The following is a 16,229-nucleotide window of genomic DNA, read 5'->3' as shown; positions in this document are numbered from 1 at the left end:
GGCTGGAGCATCTCACGTATGAGGAAAGGCTGAGCGAGCTGGGACTGTTCAGCCTGGAGCAGAGAAGTCTCGGGGGGATCTCATCAATGTATGTAAATACCTGAAGGAAGGGTGAAAAGAGGACGGATCCAGGCTCTTCTCAGTGGTGCCCAGTGACAGGACCAGAGGCCACAGGCACAAACTGGCACACAGGAGGGTCCCTCTGAGCATCAGGAAACACTTCTTGACTGTGAGGGTGAGCGAGCACTGGCACAGGTTGCCCAGGGAGGCTGCGGAGTCTCCATTTTTAGAGATATTCAAATGTCATCTGGACACGGTCCTGGGCACCTGGCTCTGGGTGGCCCTGCTTGAGCCGGGGGCTGGACCAGATGACCTCCAGAGGTCCCTGCCAGCCTCAGCCATTCTGTGATTCTGTGATCCTGAGCTGGTGGGCGTGCTGGAGCTGGTGGGCGTGCTGGACTTGTAGGACTTGATGGCCGGCAGTAGCCCAGCACTCTGCTCTTCCTGGGCCTCAAGCGCAGTCACTGACCCCATGTCTCCCCTCGGCAGCTCTCAGCAAGGCCACATCTGGCTGCGCAGGCAGCATTCAACCGTGAAAAATCATAGGGCTTCATTAACTTCTCTCCTGGAGCCGGGTGCCAGGTGACCCCAGGCTCCCCGCAGCATCCTCAGCTGCTCTGGGGACCGGCGTCGCTGGGGACCCGACCCGGCCCTGCCAAGGGGACCCAATTCACAGCGACCACACTCAAACACCCCTGGGGACCCAGAGGAGCCGGCCCCTGCCCGCGGGCTGTTTGGAGGGGAGGGGGAGCCCCGGCAGTGCGGGCCCGGGCATCCCCCCCCCCAGCCCCGGGGCACCCCCGAGCCCCCGCTCCGCACCGCGCTCGGTGAAGGAGGGTCCGGGGCCGCCGCCTCCCCGCTCCGAGGGGTCGGGGGGGGACGGACGGAGGGGCTCCCCCGCGGTCGGGCGGGCCCGGACCCGCCCCGCAGCCGCCGGGGCCGCCCCGGGGGAGGCGCGGCGGGAGCGGCGCGCCCCGAGCTCGGTGTCCCCGGGCGGAGCCAGCGCGGCGGCGGCGGCGGCGGCGGCGGGGCGGCGGCGGGAGCGCGGCCGCGCCATGGGGGCCTGTCTCGGTGTCTGCTCCCTGCTCAGCTGCGTGAGTGCCCGCCCGGGGGAGCGGGGCTGAGCCCGCTCCAGCGCCGCAGCGGCGGGCGCGGCCCGGGGGCGGGGAGGCGGGGGGACGGGACGCTGCTGCTGGGGGTCCGGAGGGGGCCCGGGGAGGTCTGGGGGGCACCCAGGGGGTGCGGCCCGGTACACGCCGGAGGGACTCGGGGAGGTCTGGGGGACACCCAGGGGGTGCGGCCCGGTGCACCCGGGGGGGGGCAGGGGAGACCCGGGCCCGCTGCAGCCGCGGGGGGAGGGCGGAGGAGATGCGAGGGGTTCAGGGGAATGCAGGGGACCCCGGCCGGGATGCAGGGGACCCCCGGGGGGGATGCACCTCTGTGTAGCCGGGGGGCTGCCCAGGGGGATGCAGGGTACCCCTCGGGATGCAGGGTGTCCCCGAGGGGATGCAGCCCTGTGTAGCCAGGGGGACGGAGGAGAGGCCCAGGGGGATGCACCCCTCTGTGCCTGGGGGGATGCAGGGTGTCCCCGGGGGGATGCAGCCCTGTGTAGCCAGGGGGACGGAGGAGAGGCCCAGGGGGATGCACCCCTCTGTGCCTGGGGGGATGCAGGGTGTCCCCGGGGGGATGCAGCCCTGTGTAGCCAGGGGGATGCAGGGGAGGCCCAGGGGGATGCACCCCTCTGTGCCTGGGGGGATGCAGGGGACCCTGGGGGGATGCAGCCCTGTGTAGCTGGGGGATGCAGGGTACCCCCGGGGGATGGACCCCTCTGTAGCTGGGGGATGCCAGGGACGCCCAGGGGGATGCAGGGTGTCCCCAGAGGGATGCACCCCTGTGTAGCCAGGGGGATGCCGGGGACGCCCAGGTGGATGCACCCCTCCATGCCTGGGGGGATGCAGGGGATACCCGGAGCAGGGCATGCCACTGCACCCCGGGGTGTCCAGGGGAGACCCGGAGGGTTCACCCCAGCAAACTCTGGGGCTTGTGAACGGCATGGTCAGGGGGAGCCTGGAGTTTGAGGGCACCTAGGGTTGTGCACCCCAGTGCATCGGGGGGATGCGGGTACCCACGGGGACCCCATGGGATGCTGAGGGGCTGGGGGGTCCCGTCTGGTTCTCACTGCTGAGCCCCAAAGCGGGGGGCTGGGGATGGAGTAAGAGAAGGAGCCGAGCTGGGGAGCGCAGGTCCATGGGCAGGGGCCTGTGTGTGGGGTGCCATGGCCCAGGGCGGGTGCAGGGTGCGTGATTTGGGGTGCCGTGCCCGGTGACGTAGGGTGCGTGCTTCAGGGTGCCGTGCCCAGTGACGCAGGCAGCTGCCCACGGCCGGTGCTGCCTTTCCTGGCGCCGCCTCACCTGCGGGCGCGGGGCCAAGGCAGGGCTACGCAACCCCCCCAGGAGCCCCAGCCTGGAAACGGGGCCGGTTTCGCAACTTGACCTCAAAGTTTTGGAGGTTTAACGAACGGAAGCTTTTGAAACGTAAGGTCTGACGGAGAATTTGCAAGGCCTCCTTCTGTAACACAAGTCCAATACTTTTTCCTTATGGGCAGGTATCGGAAAAGCCGTGAGTTACTCTGGGCAGGGCTGGGGAGGTTTCTGGACTAATCCTGTTCTTTTTTCCCCCAAAAAACTATTCTGGCACAGGCTGCGGTAATGGGGTAGAGTTACTATATAGGTTTAGTTCTCCTATTCCTTTTGGTGGAGCTGGTTGACTAAAGGGGTGTTTTAGCTCAATTCTGAACTGAAAAACCACAACAGGGGAAAAAAAAATCACCCCCAAAACCAAACAACTCCCCTCATCTTTGTATTTTTTTTTAATTTTTAATAAGAAAAATCTGAACTAACTCCTTCTGGTCAGCCTGCATCATTTGACTCAAAGCAGCATCAGATTGCCAACCATCTCTTCTGCCCTGTCCCATTAAAACTCTACAAGCCATTCCCATGTGAAACTTTGTACCACGCTAGAAAATTTTCCCTTTTTCTGCCTCCAGTGATTTGCCAGACTCTGCCCACCGCTGCCACGAGCGGTGCGGTTGTCTTGAGCTGCCTTCCCTGGAGGACAGGGCTGGTGTGTGCCAGCAGAAGCCTGCCCAAGCCCAAGCAAACCCCGGAGGTGTGTGCAGCCCTCCGGCATGGTTTGGGCACCTCGTGGGGATTATCAGCCTCGTTGTACCAATGCAAAGCCGCCTGCCAGACGTGGGAGCCACCCACCAGCCTCCCAGGCCTGTGCCTGGCCCTGTGGGTTTGGTACTGATTAACCTGCCGGGTCATTAATTCAACAGGAGATAAAGACCGGTTGCTCAGCATTGCTTTGGGTTGACTCAGTCTCTGCATCCCTGGGTTTGCCTGGGTGAGGGCAGTTTGCAGAAGATGTGTGGTTGGGGTGGTGGTGGTGTTCTTGGGCTGGTGTTCTTGGGCTGGTGTAGTTGGGTTGGTGTAGTTGAGCTGGTGTTGATTTGGTGTAGCTGGGGTGGTGTTGATTTCGTGTAGTTGAGCTGGTGTTGATTTCGTGTAGTTGAGCTGGTGTTGATTTGGTGTGGTTGGGCTGGCGTTGCTAGGTTGGCATGGTTGGGCTGGTGAGGCTGGGTTGGTGTGGTTGGGGTGGTGGTGTTGCATTTCCCTGTGTTGGACTGGGTGGACAGTGCCTGTCCAGCTCCACCCATGCTCTCCCAGCCTCCAGGCAGAGGAGAGAGCACAGCAGCCCTTCCGTGTGAGCCACGCTGGAGGTGAGCTGGATTTAATGAGGAAGTTGATAGCGAAACTGGAGAGATTAATCTTTCATCTGCAGTGGCTGAAAACCGATGCTTTCTCATTAATCCGCCGCTCTCATGCTGCAGCCACTTCCCTTGGTTGACTTTTTCCGTTGTGCTCTTTGGCTCTTGGCCACGTTCATACTTATGGGCATCTTAGAAAGCCTTTGCAAGGAGGTGTATCAGAGCGTGTCCAGCGCTGCCTTAACATGGGAGGATTTTCCTTGCTCTTAATCCTTTTGCTTTTTAAAGAAAAAGACTGAATTCAAGAGGTGCCCGGGCAGCAGGTTGGGTAAGCACATGGCACAAGGGATCTGCACAGAGGGGGATACCCAAGAAGGGCACCAGGAGCTGTGAAGAAAGGCTGCTGGTGACCCGGGACTCTCGCGTTACTGCTGCACAAAGCAGGTCAGCGGGACGGGGCTGCTGTACCTCGTTACCTCGGCAGTTGCCTTCCTGTGGTTGCAAGAGGCCGTAAAACCTGAAATACAGCCATGGAGCTTGGCCCTATAAGAGTTGTCCTTGAAAATAAACCTCCGGCAGGCTCCAGGGATGCTGCAGGCTCTCAAAAACCTCTTACTAGGAACCACCTCATCCACCTGCAGCTTTCCCAGAGGTCAACCACGGGGTTTGGAGGCTGCATGCGGAGCAAGGGTTCCATGGTGGAGCAAGCTCCATGGTGGCCCCGGGGACACCCCTTCACGCCCCTCCACCCGCACCAACCCCCGGGAAGATGCGATACCCAAGGCTGTGCCTCCTGCAAGTCTTCAGTGATGCTTGGACCTGGGGCTGAACCCCCAAATCCAACAACCTCCTAAACAACAACAAACCCCATGGTTTTCCAGGCCGGTTGCAGTGATTTTGGGACTGGTGCTTTTAATTTCGATTGGCACTGAAGGGAGAGGAGCTGGAGGTATTGGTGTGCTTAAAGTTAAGCGTAGGTTAAGGTGCTTTGCTAGGTCGGTCAAATAATGCAGTAATTCTGCATTAAAAGGGATTTTTGTTGTTGTTCTCTATTTTTTTTTTTAATTTGAGGGGGAAATGCAGTAACGCTGGCACATTTTAAATGCATTCTCGTGCAAGTGGTGCATTTAATGAGCCTGAAAGGAAGCAATCTCTAATTGCAGGCTGTTTTTTCATGCTTTCAAGTTGAAAACATAAAGTGATGTCTCTTGAGTAGCTCCTGGAGGGGCGGGATGCGGGTCCCTGTGGGATGCGGGTCCCTGTGGGATGCGTGGGCTCCTCTCGCCCGCCCCAGCTCCTGTGGGCACCCCCAGCTCAACACAGCCTCTGGTGGGGCTGGGACGTGGGGCTGGGATGTGGGTAAAGAGGAATAAATCAGGAAGGAGGGGATTTTTCTCAAATAATAATGTGCTTATGTTTAAGAAAGAAATTCAAAGGCACCTCTAGTCATTTGGGGGTGTCAAAGCGATCACTCGTGACCATCCGTGAGCATCCCTGGTGAGGGAGCTGCGAGTGTGATGTCCTTCTCACCCAGCAGCTCAACATCGGGTTTTCTTTTCTGCCACATCCGTTTTTTACACTAATTTTAGCAATAAGAAATGTATATTTGAGTTGCTACTGAGCGATATTCAGTTAATATTGATCGCTGGGCATAATTAGGAAGTACATAGCCATAATAAACACACAACACATGCGCATCCCTTAATACTAAAGCTGGACTTTAGTGTTAAACTAAATAATAGTATTTATATTATTTATTTTTAGTATTTGGTATTTAGTGTTTAGTTAATATTTAGTATTAAAATGTAGTAGTAGATTATATATATTATACTCTTTTTGTAGAGTATATGTATTATACTCTTTAATTTAGTATTAGAGTATATAGTATTAGCGAGCTGGACTCTTGTAAGTGCATCTGGGTGGCTGATGTGTCTCAAGTGCAGGAGAGGAAGAGCTGTTCAAAGGGACGAAATGAAGTATCGAAAGGAAAATAAATCAAAAAGTTAGCTTGTAAATAGAGGGAAAGTAGGTTGCTGAGGCCCAGAGATGGTCACGGGATATCACAGGAAGGAGCTGGCTGGGATACAGGAGTTAAACACGCCCAATGCTGTAAATTTTGAAATAAGTAGATTTGGGAATGCATTTTAGCTTAAGAAAAATATTTGGAAGGTGAAGCAGTAGTATTTTCAACAAATTCTGGCTATTTAATTCCTGTCGGTCTCTAGGCAATACCTGTAGCTGGAAGCTTGCCAGCGCCTGCTTGGGGATTTCTCGTTGCTCCCTGGGCCGGTGCGTGGGACGGGGGAGGCTGTGGGCTTCGATGACTTCAGTGAGGCATTAAAAAACAAGGAAATAACCTGAAGTTTCCCTGTTTTAGAGGACTTGGGGTGTATTTTGCTGTTGCATTGCTTGGGCTGCCTGTCTCGAGAGCCCTGCTGTTCCTGCTCACACCACGGGGAGCCGGGCAGAGTTGGGAATTCAGTTTTAATTTAGTTTTTGGGTTCTTTGAGGTTTTATTTAAGACTTTAGCCCATCTGCTCGTTTACGCGGGGTCAACGCTGGCTCCTGGTTCAGCGGCCAGGAGGGCATTGCCACCTGCCTTGCCTTGATGCGAGATGTTGGCTTTACTTCCCCAGCCAACCCCGACAATTCCCGAGAGCGCAGCAGCTTCAGTGCAAACCCGAGAGACGTTTGATTCCCCTATTTTTTCCCCAAATATTTAACATGGGACCTTCTGCTCACACGACATAGTGGATTAGTGACCCAGCGGTGAGAGGCCATCCCAAAACGCTTCTTCCATTCTCTTGCCTGAAAATGCGCTATTTATTCTCCAACTTCACCTTCTTTTGGGAAAATAGGGGTTTCAGGATGTGGCAGCGAGCCGGGAGATCCCGAGGCTGGTGAGGGTGATTAAGAGGCTGAAAATCTTCCCCAACTGGATGAGGGATGCCACAGTCAGGGCTGGCTATGGCCGTATCCTGCATTCCTGCCCCATCATGGGCTTTAAAACCTGTTCTGCAAAACCCTGCAGCTGTTCTTCCTCTAAGGCAAATGAATGAGGCACTCCCAAACCTTGTAGGTATTAAATAGGTGGGTAAATATCCTTATTGCCGGATAAGCTGGTGAGAGCAGTGTATACCAGAGCAGCAAAAAACTCAACTCAACTCAACTCAACTCAACTCAACTCAACTCAACTCAGCTCAGGTGGGATGCAAACAGCATCTCCCTCATGCTCCTCTAGTGATGGCTTGCAGGAGCCGGGGAAGTCTAAGAATAAAGTTTAATAAAAAACTTTTTCTCCCTGCAAGCCTTATTCTGTGCAACCCTTGTGCAGGAAACCCCTGCCAATGTTTTGCTAGATAGTAAGGTTGGGTTTTGGTAAGCTGGGGCTTCCCCAGTTCCCCGCTCTGCACCCAGCTGCGGCACAGCAGTGGGAGCCCCTGGAGTGAGGGTGCACCCGGCAGCGCTGCCGATGCCAGATTTGGGAAGCCGGGACCCACCACGGACTCCCAAGGATGCCGTGCCTCAGTTTCCCCACCTGTAAAATGGCCTTTGGGGAAGGGGAAGATGGCAGAACATGTTTCCCCATGATGCTGATATCGGTGTTTTCCCCATCCGGTATTAGACTGAAAAGGCAGCCTTAAATTATTTCGCAAGCTCATTTTATTTGGTAAAGAAAGGAGGCTCCTGCAGGGCAGTGCTTTGTTTTGACCAGAGCCTTTTTTTGCATGCAACTGCTGGGGAGCAAAAAAGAAGACGAGGGTGTCTACAGGACTCTCGGTGTCATTTCCCAAGTTGGTTGGTTATTGCAGCGAACCCGTTCCCGCAGCTCTTTTGGTTTTCAGCATCTTTTTGCGGGGGTTTGGGGCCATTTCCCTGCGGTCCCACGGGGCGCGGGTTGCGATGCTGGCTGGCGAGAAGCTCCAAGCAAAGCCCCCAGCACAGCGGTGTGGATTCCCGGGCAGATCTTCGTACGGTTTGACCTGGGCACATGTTTTGGGGCCAATTTCGACCCCTCCGACACGGGGATGCTGTTGTTGCAGGTGTCCTGTCTCTGCGGCTCTGCGCCATGCCTGCTCTGCGGCTGCTGCCCCTCGGCCAAGAACTCCACCGTCTCCCGCCTCCTCTTCACCTTCTTCCTCTTCCTCGGCACCCTCGTGTCCATCATTATGATAATCCCCGGCGTGGAGAAGGAGCTGCACAAGGTAAATAACCCACGGGGGTCGTTGGGCTTGATTGCCGTGGGGAAGAGGTTTAGCTCGTGGTGGGTACGGGAGGCTGAATCAGAAAGTGAATTTTTGGGATGTGATGTTGCTTCTCTTCCTTTTTTTCTGAGCATCTCGCTGGGAGAGGGTGTTATTAACCCCAGTTATCCATGCAATGGACAATGCAGTGGGATAATTTCATGCGTTATCTGGTTTTCCCAGATATCTCCCAGGAAAGTTTCCTACATCCCATTTTTGGGGGTTCAGCTGGCCACATGACTTGCAAGTCATGGAGGTGGGACTTCAGATGCAGGGAGCTGAGGACTGCCAGCCGAGCTAATGCGAAGGCTGGGCCAGGCTTTCTGGGAAATGCTGGTTTCATCCCAGCTTTCCACTGACCTGCAGGGTGGCTTTAGCTGTGTCACCCCACCACTGTCCCCAAGCAGGCCAACCGCTTGCTTTAGGGGTGGCATTGGAGCAGTCATGGGCTGGCCCATCTTTGGTGGCACCAGGGCTCGTGGTGGGTGCAGGACGCTGGGGTGATGCTCACCCTCCCGTTGCCTTTGCAGCTCCCTGGCTTCTGTGAAGGCAGTGGATCGGTCCTGGGGGTCCAGACCCACGTCAACTGCGGCAGCTTCCTGGGCCACAAAGCCGTGTACCGCATGGGCTTCGCCATGGCCGCCTTCTTCTTCCTCTTCGCCGCCATCATGGTGTGCGTGCGCAGCAGCAAGGACCCGCGAGCCGCTGTGCAGAATGGGTGAGCGTTCGTCCCTGGGACGGGGGGATGCTGGTGTGGGGACAGACCCCCCCTCCCCCTGGGTTCCCGCTTGCAGACCTCCTCTCTCCTCCTGCAGCTTCTGGTTCATCAAGTTCCTGGTGCTGGTGGGGATCACGGTGGGGGCCTTCTACATTCCCGACGGTGCCTTCACCTCAGGTGAGGAGCTGCCCCCGCTCTCCTCTGCGTCTCCGGGTTAATCCTCAGCACAGGACCAAACCCGGGGCTGCCGTCGGCATCCCCGCTGCCGTGTGCCCCTGCCATTGCCAAATTCCCGTTATCCCTGCTTTTAACTGTTTTTTTCTCTTCCCCTCAAGTCTGGTTTTACTTTGGTGTGGTTGGCTCCTTCCTCTTCATCCTCATCCAGCTCGTCCTCCTCATCGACTTCGCCCACTCCTGGAGCCAGCGGTGGCTGCGCAACGCGGGCGAGAGCAACGCCAAGGGCTGGTACGCAGGTGGGTACGGCTGGCACCGCAGAGGGCTTAGGGATGGGGAAGCTCATCCCGGGGGTGGGTGATGCTGAGCTGGCGGGGACTCGGGGCTCTGCTCCAGCCTCTTCCCTTTTTGCTTTCTCCCCCAGCCCTTTGCATCGTCACCTTCATCTTCTACGCCACCTCCATTGCGGCCATAGTGCTGCTCTACGTCTACTACACCAAGCCCGAGGGTTGCACGGAGGGCAAGGTCCTCATCAGCATCAACCTCATCCTCTGCCTCATCGTCTCTGCCGTGTCCATCCTGCCCAAGATCCAGGTGAGGCGGCGGGGGGCACCTGGGAGGCTGGTGGCCATGTCACCGCGGGGTACAGGACCAGCCCTGAGCGCCCGCTGTTGTGTTCGCAGGATGCTCAGCCGCACTCGGGGCTGCTGCAGGCGTCCCTCATCACCCTCTACACCGTCTACGTCACCTGGTCCGCCCTGGCCAATGTACCAAGTAAGCAGGATGCGGCCTCAGGCTCAGGAGGGGGTTGCATGGGGCAGGACCACACACTGGGGTGGGTGCTTTGCCCTTCCAGGTCTCTGGGGGCTGGGGAAAGGTGCTGAACCCCCTGCGTGTCCCCCCCAGCCCAGACCTGTAACCCCACGCTGCTGGTGAGGAACAGCACTGGCTCGGCGACGGCCACCCAGCCGCTGACAACCTGGTGGGACGCCCCGAGCATCGTGGGGCTGATAATCTTCATCCTCTGCACCCTCTTCATCAGGTGAGGACCTGGCTCGTGCCCCCAGGGCCTGCACCGTCCCTCCGCCTGCCCGGAGCAGAGAGGCGTTGGGTGGCTTTTAGGGAAAGGCGATGCTGGAGGGGAGGGTGCAGCTTGGTCTGCGGTTTTTGTCACTAAGTGCCTCTTGCAAAGCCATCCCTGTCCCCAGGGACAGAGGCAGGCTGCGCTGCGGGGCCGTGGTCACAGCTTTTAGGGTTTCCACACCAGCTGCATCCCCCAAACTTCCCTGGCCATCCCGGGGGGCGCTGAGCTCAGGCTGGGGGGCAGGCGAGGAGGCAGCGGGCAGGCAGCCCTGAGCCTGCCGTCCCTCTGCCCGCAGCGTCCGCTCCTCGGACCACCCGCAGGTCAACAAGCTGATGCTGACGGAGGAAAGCACGGCTGGGGCGGGCAGCGAGGCGGCGGCCGTGGAGAGCGGGCTGCACCGCGCCTACGACAACGAGCAGGACGGCGTGTCCTACGACTACACCTTCTTCCACCTCTGCCTTCTCCTCGCTGCCCTTTACATCATGATGACACTCACCAACTGGTACAGGTGGGCAGAGCTCCCGTGGGGACCGGGGACTGTCCCCTTCCTCTGTGTCCCCTTCTCCTGGCGTCCTCGTGCCCTGGGCACGGCTGTTTGCTGAGATGCATCTGTGTGCAAGCCCACTTAACGTGCATCCTAATCAGCGTTAATTGTTTTTAGGTAGCGTAGGGCTGCCAGCTCCCCACTGCAGCATCCTCTGCTGCAGCCTGGGATCCCTTGGGATGTGGGGGAGGCAGGGACCCAGCCCCTGGGGTGCTGTAGGCTGCAGCACCGGGGTTGCATCCCCTGGGTGAGCTGCAGGGAGCTGCGTGGCTGCGGGGAGCTGCGTGGCTGCAGGCACAGGGTTCCTCCGCTCTCTCCTCCATGCTCGTTGCATTGCACCCATGGCTCGGTGCTCGCAGCCTCCATCCCTCCCCAGCGCGGTTGCTGCCCACCGTGCTCGGGGTGCGCAGGGGGATGCCACCCTGATGGGTGCCGCCCGCTTGATTGCTATTTCAGGCCAGATGAGAGCTTGCAGGTGCTGACGAGCCCCTGGACGGCCGTGTGGGTGAAGATCTGCTCCAGCTGGGCCGGGCTCCTGCTCTACCTCTGGACGTTGGTGGCTCCACTGGTGCTGCCGGACCGGGACTTCAGCTAAGGTGGCCCTGGGCATCCTGCTGCTGGGTCAGAGCCATCGTGGCCTTGTCCCTTGAGGCCGGGGACAGCCCCGGCTCTGCCTTAGCCTCGGGTTGTGCATGCAGAAGCAGCTGTGCTGGGTTGTGCCTTCTTGCAAGTCTTCTGTTTTCATTTGAAAAGGATGAAGTGCCAAGCAGGGAAAATCAGCAAGGGCTGAGAAAGACTTGAGGATGTTTTTAAAGCTCCTATCATCTCCGTGTTTGTCTAGTGCCTTTGGCGGTGCCTCCATACCTTCTTCTAGCGGAGACCGCTGCCTTGCCTTGGGAGGGTTTGGTTTTCACCAGCTGCTGTCGTCTCGCCTGGTGCCCCGGGACCGCGGTGCCTTTGGAGGGGCTCTGGGGACCGGCCGTGTACTGGGACGTGGGCACTGGCCGGTGTTGCCTCCCCAAACAGCCTGGAAAAAGCGAATCCTGGGGCTCTGTGGCTGGAGGCAAGCATCCCCCTGCATCCCCCCAGCCTCGGTGGTGGCTCCAGCTCCTGGAGGGCTCTGCTGCCCAGCCGTCCCCGCGGGAGGGAGGACAGGGCCCTGCTCCTCGCTGGTGCACGGGTGGGTTTCCCCCGGCTGTGCTGGCCTGGCCCCAGCGCCTTGCCTCGTTAATAAAGTCTCGTTTGGAATAAACCTGGCAGATTTGTCCTTCCGGGGCCTTCCCTGCCGTCTGCGCTGGGTGCGTGGGAGGTGGCGGAAGGGGGCTGTATTAAACAGCCGGGGCGGCGGGGTGAGGGCCCAGCTGGCTGCTCCGTGGGCGCAGGCAGGGGTGGCATCGCTTTGGGGCACGGCGGCTTGGAGCCCTGGCCCCTGCTGCCAGCCTGTGGCACCCCGAGAGTCGCTGCTGCAAGGGGGGGGGCACGTTGCCTGCAGGGCGGGCAGTGGTGTGAGCAAAGTGGGGTGCCCACCAGGGGATGCACAATGTACCCACGGTCTGGGGGTGCACACGGGGGTGGCGTGAGCACCACGGGGGGGCACGCACCATGCTGGGATGGGGTGCATCGCATGCTGGGGTGTATCCCATGCAGGGGTGCCCCCAGGGGGGTGCACACTGGGGCAGGGGGTCCCTGTCTTGCAGCGGCCGTGGGAGGCGAGAGGTGCCCGTCGCCCACCCAGCCGGGGCTCGGCCCTGTGCTGGAGCAGCGATGCAGCCCATCACCGTGGCCAGGCTCGCACCGTGCGGGAGGAGGGGGCCGGGGAGGGGCGCTGGCCGCGCCGGCAGCGGGGCGGGCAGGAGCAGGCAGGGCCGGGCCGGGCCGTGCTGAGCGGGGCCGGCTCCCAGCCACGAGGTGGAGCTGGCAGCCCGCGCTGCGGAGCGCACCCGGCACCCGGCACCCTGCACCTTGCACCCTGCACCCTGCATCCTGCACCCGGCACCCCGCACCCTGCATCCTGCACCCGGCATCCTCACCCTGCGTCCTGCACCCTGCACCCTGCACCCTGCACCCTGCATCCTGCACCCTGCACCCTGCACCCTGCACCCTGCATCCTGCACCCGGCACCCCGCACCCTGCATCCTGCACCCTGCGTCCTGCACCTTGCGTCCTGCACCCTGCGTCCTGCACCCTGCATCCTGCATCCTGCGTCCTGAACCCTGCATCCTGCACCCGGCATCCTCACCCTGCACCTGGCACCCCGCACCCTGCACCCTGCATCCTGCACCCTGCATCCTGCACCCTGCGTCCTGCGTCCTGCATCCTGCACCCTGCATCCTGCACCCCGCATCCTGCACCCGGCACCCCGCACCCTGCACCCTGCACCCTGCGTCCTGTACCCGGCATCCTCACCCTGCACCTGGCACCCTGCACCCTGCACCCTGCATCCTGCACCCTGCGTCCTGCACCCTGCGTCCTGCGTCCTACATCCTGCACCCCGCACCCTGCACCCTGCGTCCTGCACCCTGCGTCCTGCATCCTGCACCCTGCATCCTGCACCCCGCATCCTGCACCCGGCACCCTCACCCTGCACCCTGCATCCTGCACCCCGCACCCTGCACCCTGCGTCCCGTACCCCGCACCCGGCACCCCGCGCCCCGCACCCTGCACCCTGCACCCTGCGTCCTGTACCCAGCATCCTCACCCTGCACCTGGCACCCCGCACCCTGCACCCCGCACCCGGCATCCGGCACCCTGCACCCGGCACCCTGCATCCTGCACCCGGCACCCAGCATCCTCACCCTGCACCCTGCACCCTGCACCCTGCATCCGGCACCCTCACCCTGCACCCGGCACCCTGTACCCTGCATCCTGCACCCAGCACCCGGCATCCTCACCCTGCACCCGGCACCCCGCACCCTGCACCCTCACCCTGCACCTGGCACCCGGCATCCTCACCCTGCACCCTGCATCCTCACCTTGCACCCGGCACCCCGCACCCTGCGTCCTGTACCCGGCATCCTCACCCTGCACCCGGCCTCCGCACCCTGCACCTGACATCCCTCAGCCTGTGGCCTTCATCCTGCACCCTTCAGCCTGCACCTGACATCCCTCAGCCTGTGCCCGTCATCCTGCACCCTGCACCCTTCATCCTGCACCGTGCACCCTGCACCTGGCATCCCTCAGCCTGCACACTTCATCCTGCACCTTTCAGCCTGCACCCTTCAGCCTTCAGCCTTCAGCCTGCACCCAACATCCCTCAGCCTGTGCCCTTCATCCTGCACCTTTCAGCCTGCACCGTGCACCCTGTACCCAGCATCCCTCAGCCTGCACCCTTCATCCTGCACCCGGCATACCTCAGCCTCTGCCCTGCACCCAGCATCCTGCACCCTGCACCCTTCATCCTGCACCCGGCATCCCTCAGCCTGCACCCTGCCTCCTGCACCCTGCATCCTGTGCTCTGCATCCTACACTGTGTCCTGCACCTTATACGGTGTCCTGCATCCCGCACCCTTCACCCTGCATCCTGTGCTCTGCACCCTTCATCCTGCACCCTTCATCCTGCACCCTTCACCTTGCACCCTGTACCCTGCATCATGCATCCTGCATCGTGTACCTTGCACCCTTCATCCTGCACCCTGCGTTCTGCAGCCTGCACCCTGCCCTGTGCATCCTGCAGGCAACCCATGCTGGGCTGTACAGGCGGTGTGAGCAGTGCTGGGGTGTGGGGCCTGGGCAGAAGTTGGGGGGCAGATGCATTCCCAGCAGTGGGTTTGCAGATGTCCCCCCATTCGCCGCTCCAGCCCAGGCCGTGCAGGCGGGGGGCTGCAGCAGCCCCCACTGCAGACCAGCTGCGCAGAGCAGCAGCGCCCTGGGGAGCTGACTGGCACCTGGGTAACTCGTACGTCCCCACATGCACCTTGGGCAAGTGACACTTGCCAATGCAACGTGGTCCCCACAGCCTGCAGGGACACGCTCAAACCTTTCCCATGACGAGCTTTGCTTTTTGCATTTCCCACCTTTCAGGAGAGCAGAAAACCACTGCGCGGCTGCAGCCGGCCGGCCCCTCCCTGGGCTGTAGCTGCTGGCCTCATCCGCGGGCAGCGCCTCATGAAATGCCCGAGCAGAGCAAGGCCCCGGGAGGGAAACCCAAGGCTCTGGCCGTGGGAAAGGTGCCCTTGGCTCCCGAACGGCAGCCCCAGCCGGGGAGCCTCTGCAAGGATGAGGACGGCTCCAGCAGTGACACAGCAGCGGCTGGAGGTGACACGGTGACAAGGTGTCCCACTCAGGACAAGTCCCCAGCTGAGCCAGCAGCAAGTCTCTAGCTACCACCAAAATGCCTTGTCCTTGGGATTTTCTCCGAAACAAGAAATGCTTGTTCTTTCGTTCGGCTCTCCAGCTGTATCCGAACAGCTCCGGGGTGACGCTGCTGGAATAACCCAACGGCGAGCGCCCAGGGGCTCCTTCCCCTGCCTTGACTTGGGGAGGTCTGCATTGCACAAGGGTCCCCTACAAGATTTATTTTCACTTCATGCCTCCTATCCATTATTTATTTAAATACAAATAATCTTTGCTTGCTGTTTTCTTTAGGAGACATTTCAAACCGCTAGCAAATACACCTCAATGTAATGACCATTGCATCCCCAAAACGACAAGGGAAACTGAGGCAGGGTGAGTCGGGCTGACTCTGGCTGTGCTGCTACGGCTGCCGAGCCACGCTGCCTCCAGCATCCTTTGATTTTGGGTTTCAGAGGAGAAAAACCTCCTGCTGGTGGGTTATTGCCTGTACGAAGTGACTATCCCATCTGACTGTATTTATCTATCCATGTTCATCCAGCTGCAGAGCAACCTTCGCTGTATATTTTAATGCAATTTAAAACAAAAAGGGTGTATTGATGGCAAAAAAACCCCAGGCCTAAGTATGATGCGAGTGAGGCTCGCAGGCAGAGGTGCCAACTTCAGCCTAGGCCCTTACAATCCCCTCCCGGTTCTGTCCTGGGAATGGAGAGCTGTGGCTGTTCTGCGTTTGCTCGTTAGCGACTAAGGCCCAGGTTTGGGTTCAAATGTGCTGTCATCGGCAGGCAGGGCGGTGGGACGCCGCCCCTGCCAGCTGGGCATCGCCGCTGAGCTCAGCCGCGTCCGTGGGAGAGGCTGCGGGGAGCATCCCGCGGAGGCCGTCACCCTCCCGCTCGGGACAGAGGGACAACCTGCGGCACGCGCTGCCGGGCAGCCCCGAATTACAGCTGCGATTCCCCGGCCGCGGCTTTGCTTCACGGCTCTGATGGAAAAGGGATGCAGCAAGGAGAGCTTGCATACGTGGGGGGTGCACTGCTGTCACCGAGTCAGCGAGGCTCTGAAAACTTCCTTTTTATCGCAATTGTTGCTTCCGAAGGGAAAACGTCCCCATGCCGTGCAGACACCCCGCAGCAGCAGCTATGCTTTTGGAAAGATAGTTGGGTGTTTAAGAAATATATAGCAGGGTCTGGTTGCTCCAGCTCTGCTAGTGATGATGAGCTGCAGGCTTTCTCCGAAGCCTGCCCGGTGTAGGTAGCATCCTTGGCCTCCAGATCCTGGTGGCTTCAGCAAACGGCCCGTTCGTGGGCATGGGACGGCCCGTGGCACTCGCAGCCACCTTGTTCCAG

At 59.9% G+C, this 16,229-nt stretch overlaps 1 protein-coding gene across 1 annotated transcript; it reads left to right on the top strand.

Annotated features, from left to right (window-relative positions):
• Window positions 1-1,091: 1,091 nt before the first annotated feature.
• SERINC2 (serine incorporator 2) lies at window positions 1,092-11,188 on the top strand (the record flags this gene model as incomplete). Its single annotated transcript, XM_082329457.1, has 10 exons — window positions 1,092-1,154; window positions 7,873-8,034; window positions 8,604-8,791; window positions 8,889-8,968; window positions 9,127-9,264; window positions 9,390-9,559; window positions 9,649-9,739; window positions 9,872-10,007; window positions 10,345-10,557; window positions 11,050-11,188. Exons 1-10 carry the CDS (start codon window positions 1,116-1,118, stop codon window positions 11,186-11,188), a joined length of 1,356 nt encoding a protein of 451 aa, XP_082185583.1. The 5' UTR covers window positions 1,092-1,115.
• Between the last annotated feature and the right edge of the window lie 5,041 nt (window positions 11,189-16,229).

The sequence above is a fragment of the Platalea leucorodia genome (assembly GCF_965183815.1).
Source record: "Platalea leucorodia genome assembly, chromosome: 18".
Lineage (NCBI taxonomy): Eukaryota > Metazoa > Chordata > Aves > Pelecaniformes > Threskiornithidae > Platalea > Platalea leucorodia.
Note: the sequence above shows the minus strand (reverse complement) of the source record. Positions and strands in the feature narration are given on the sequence as shown.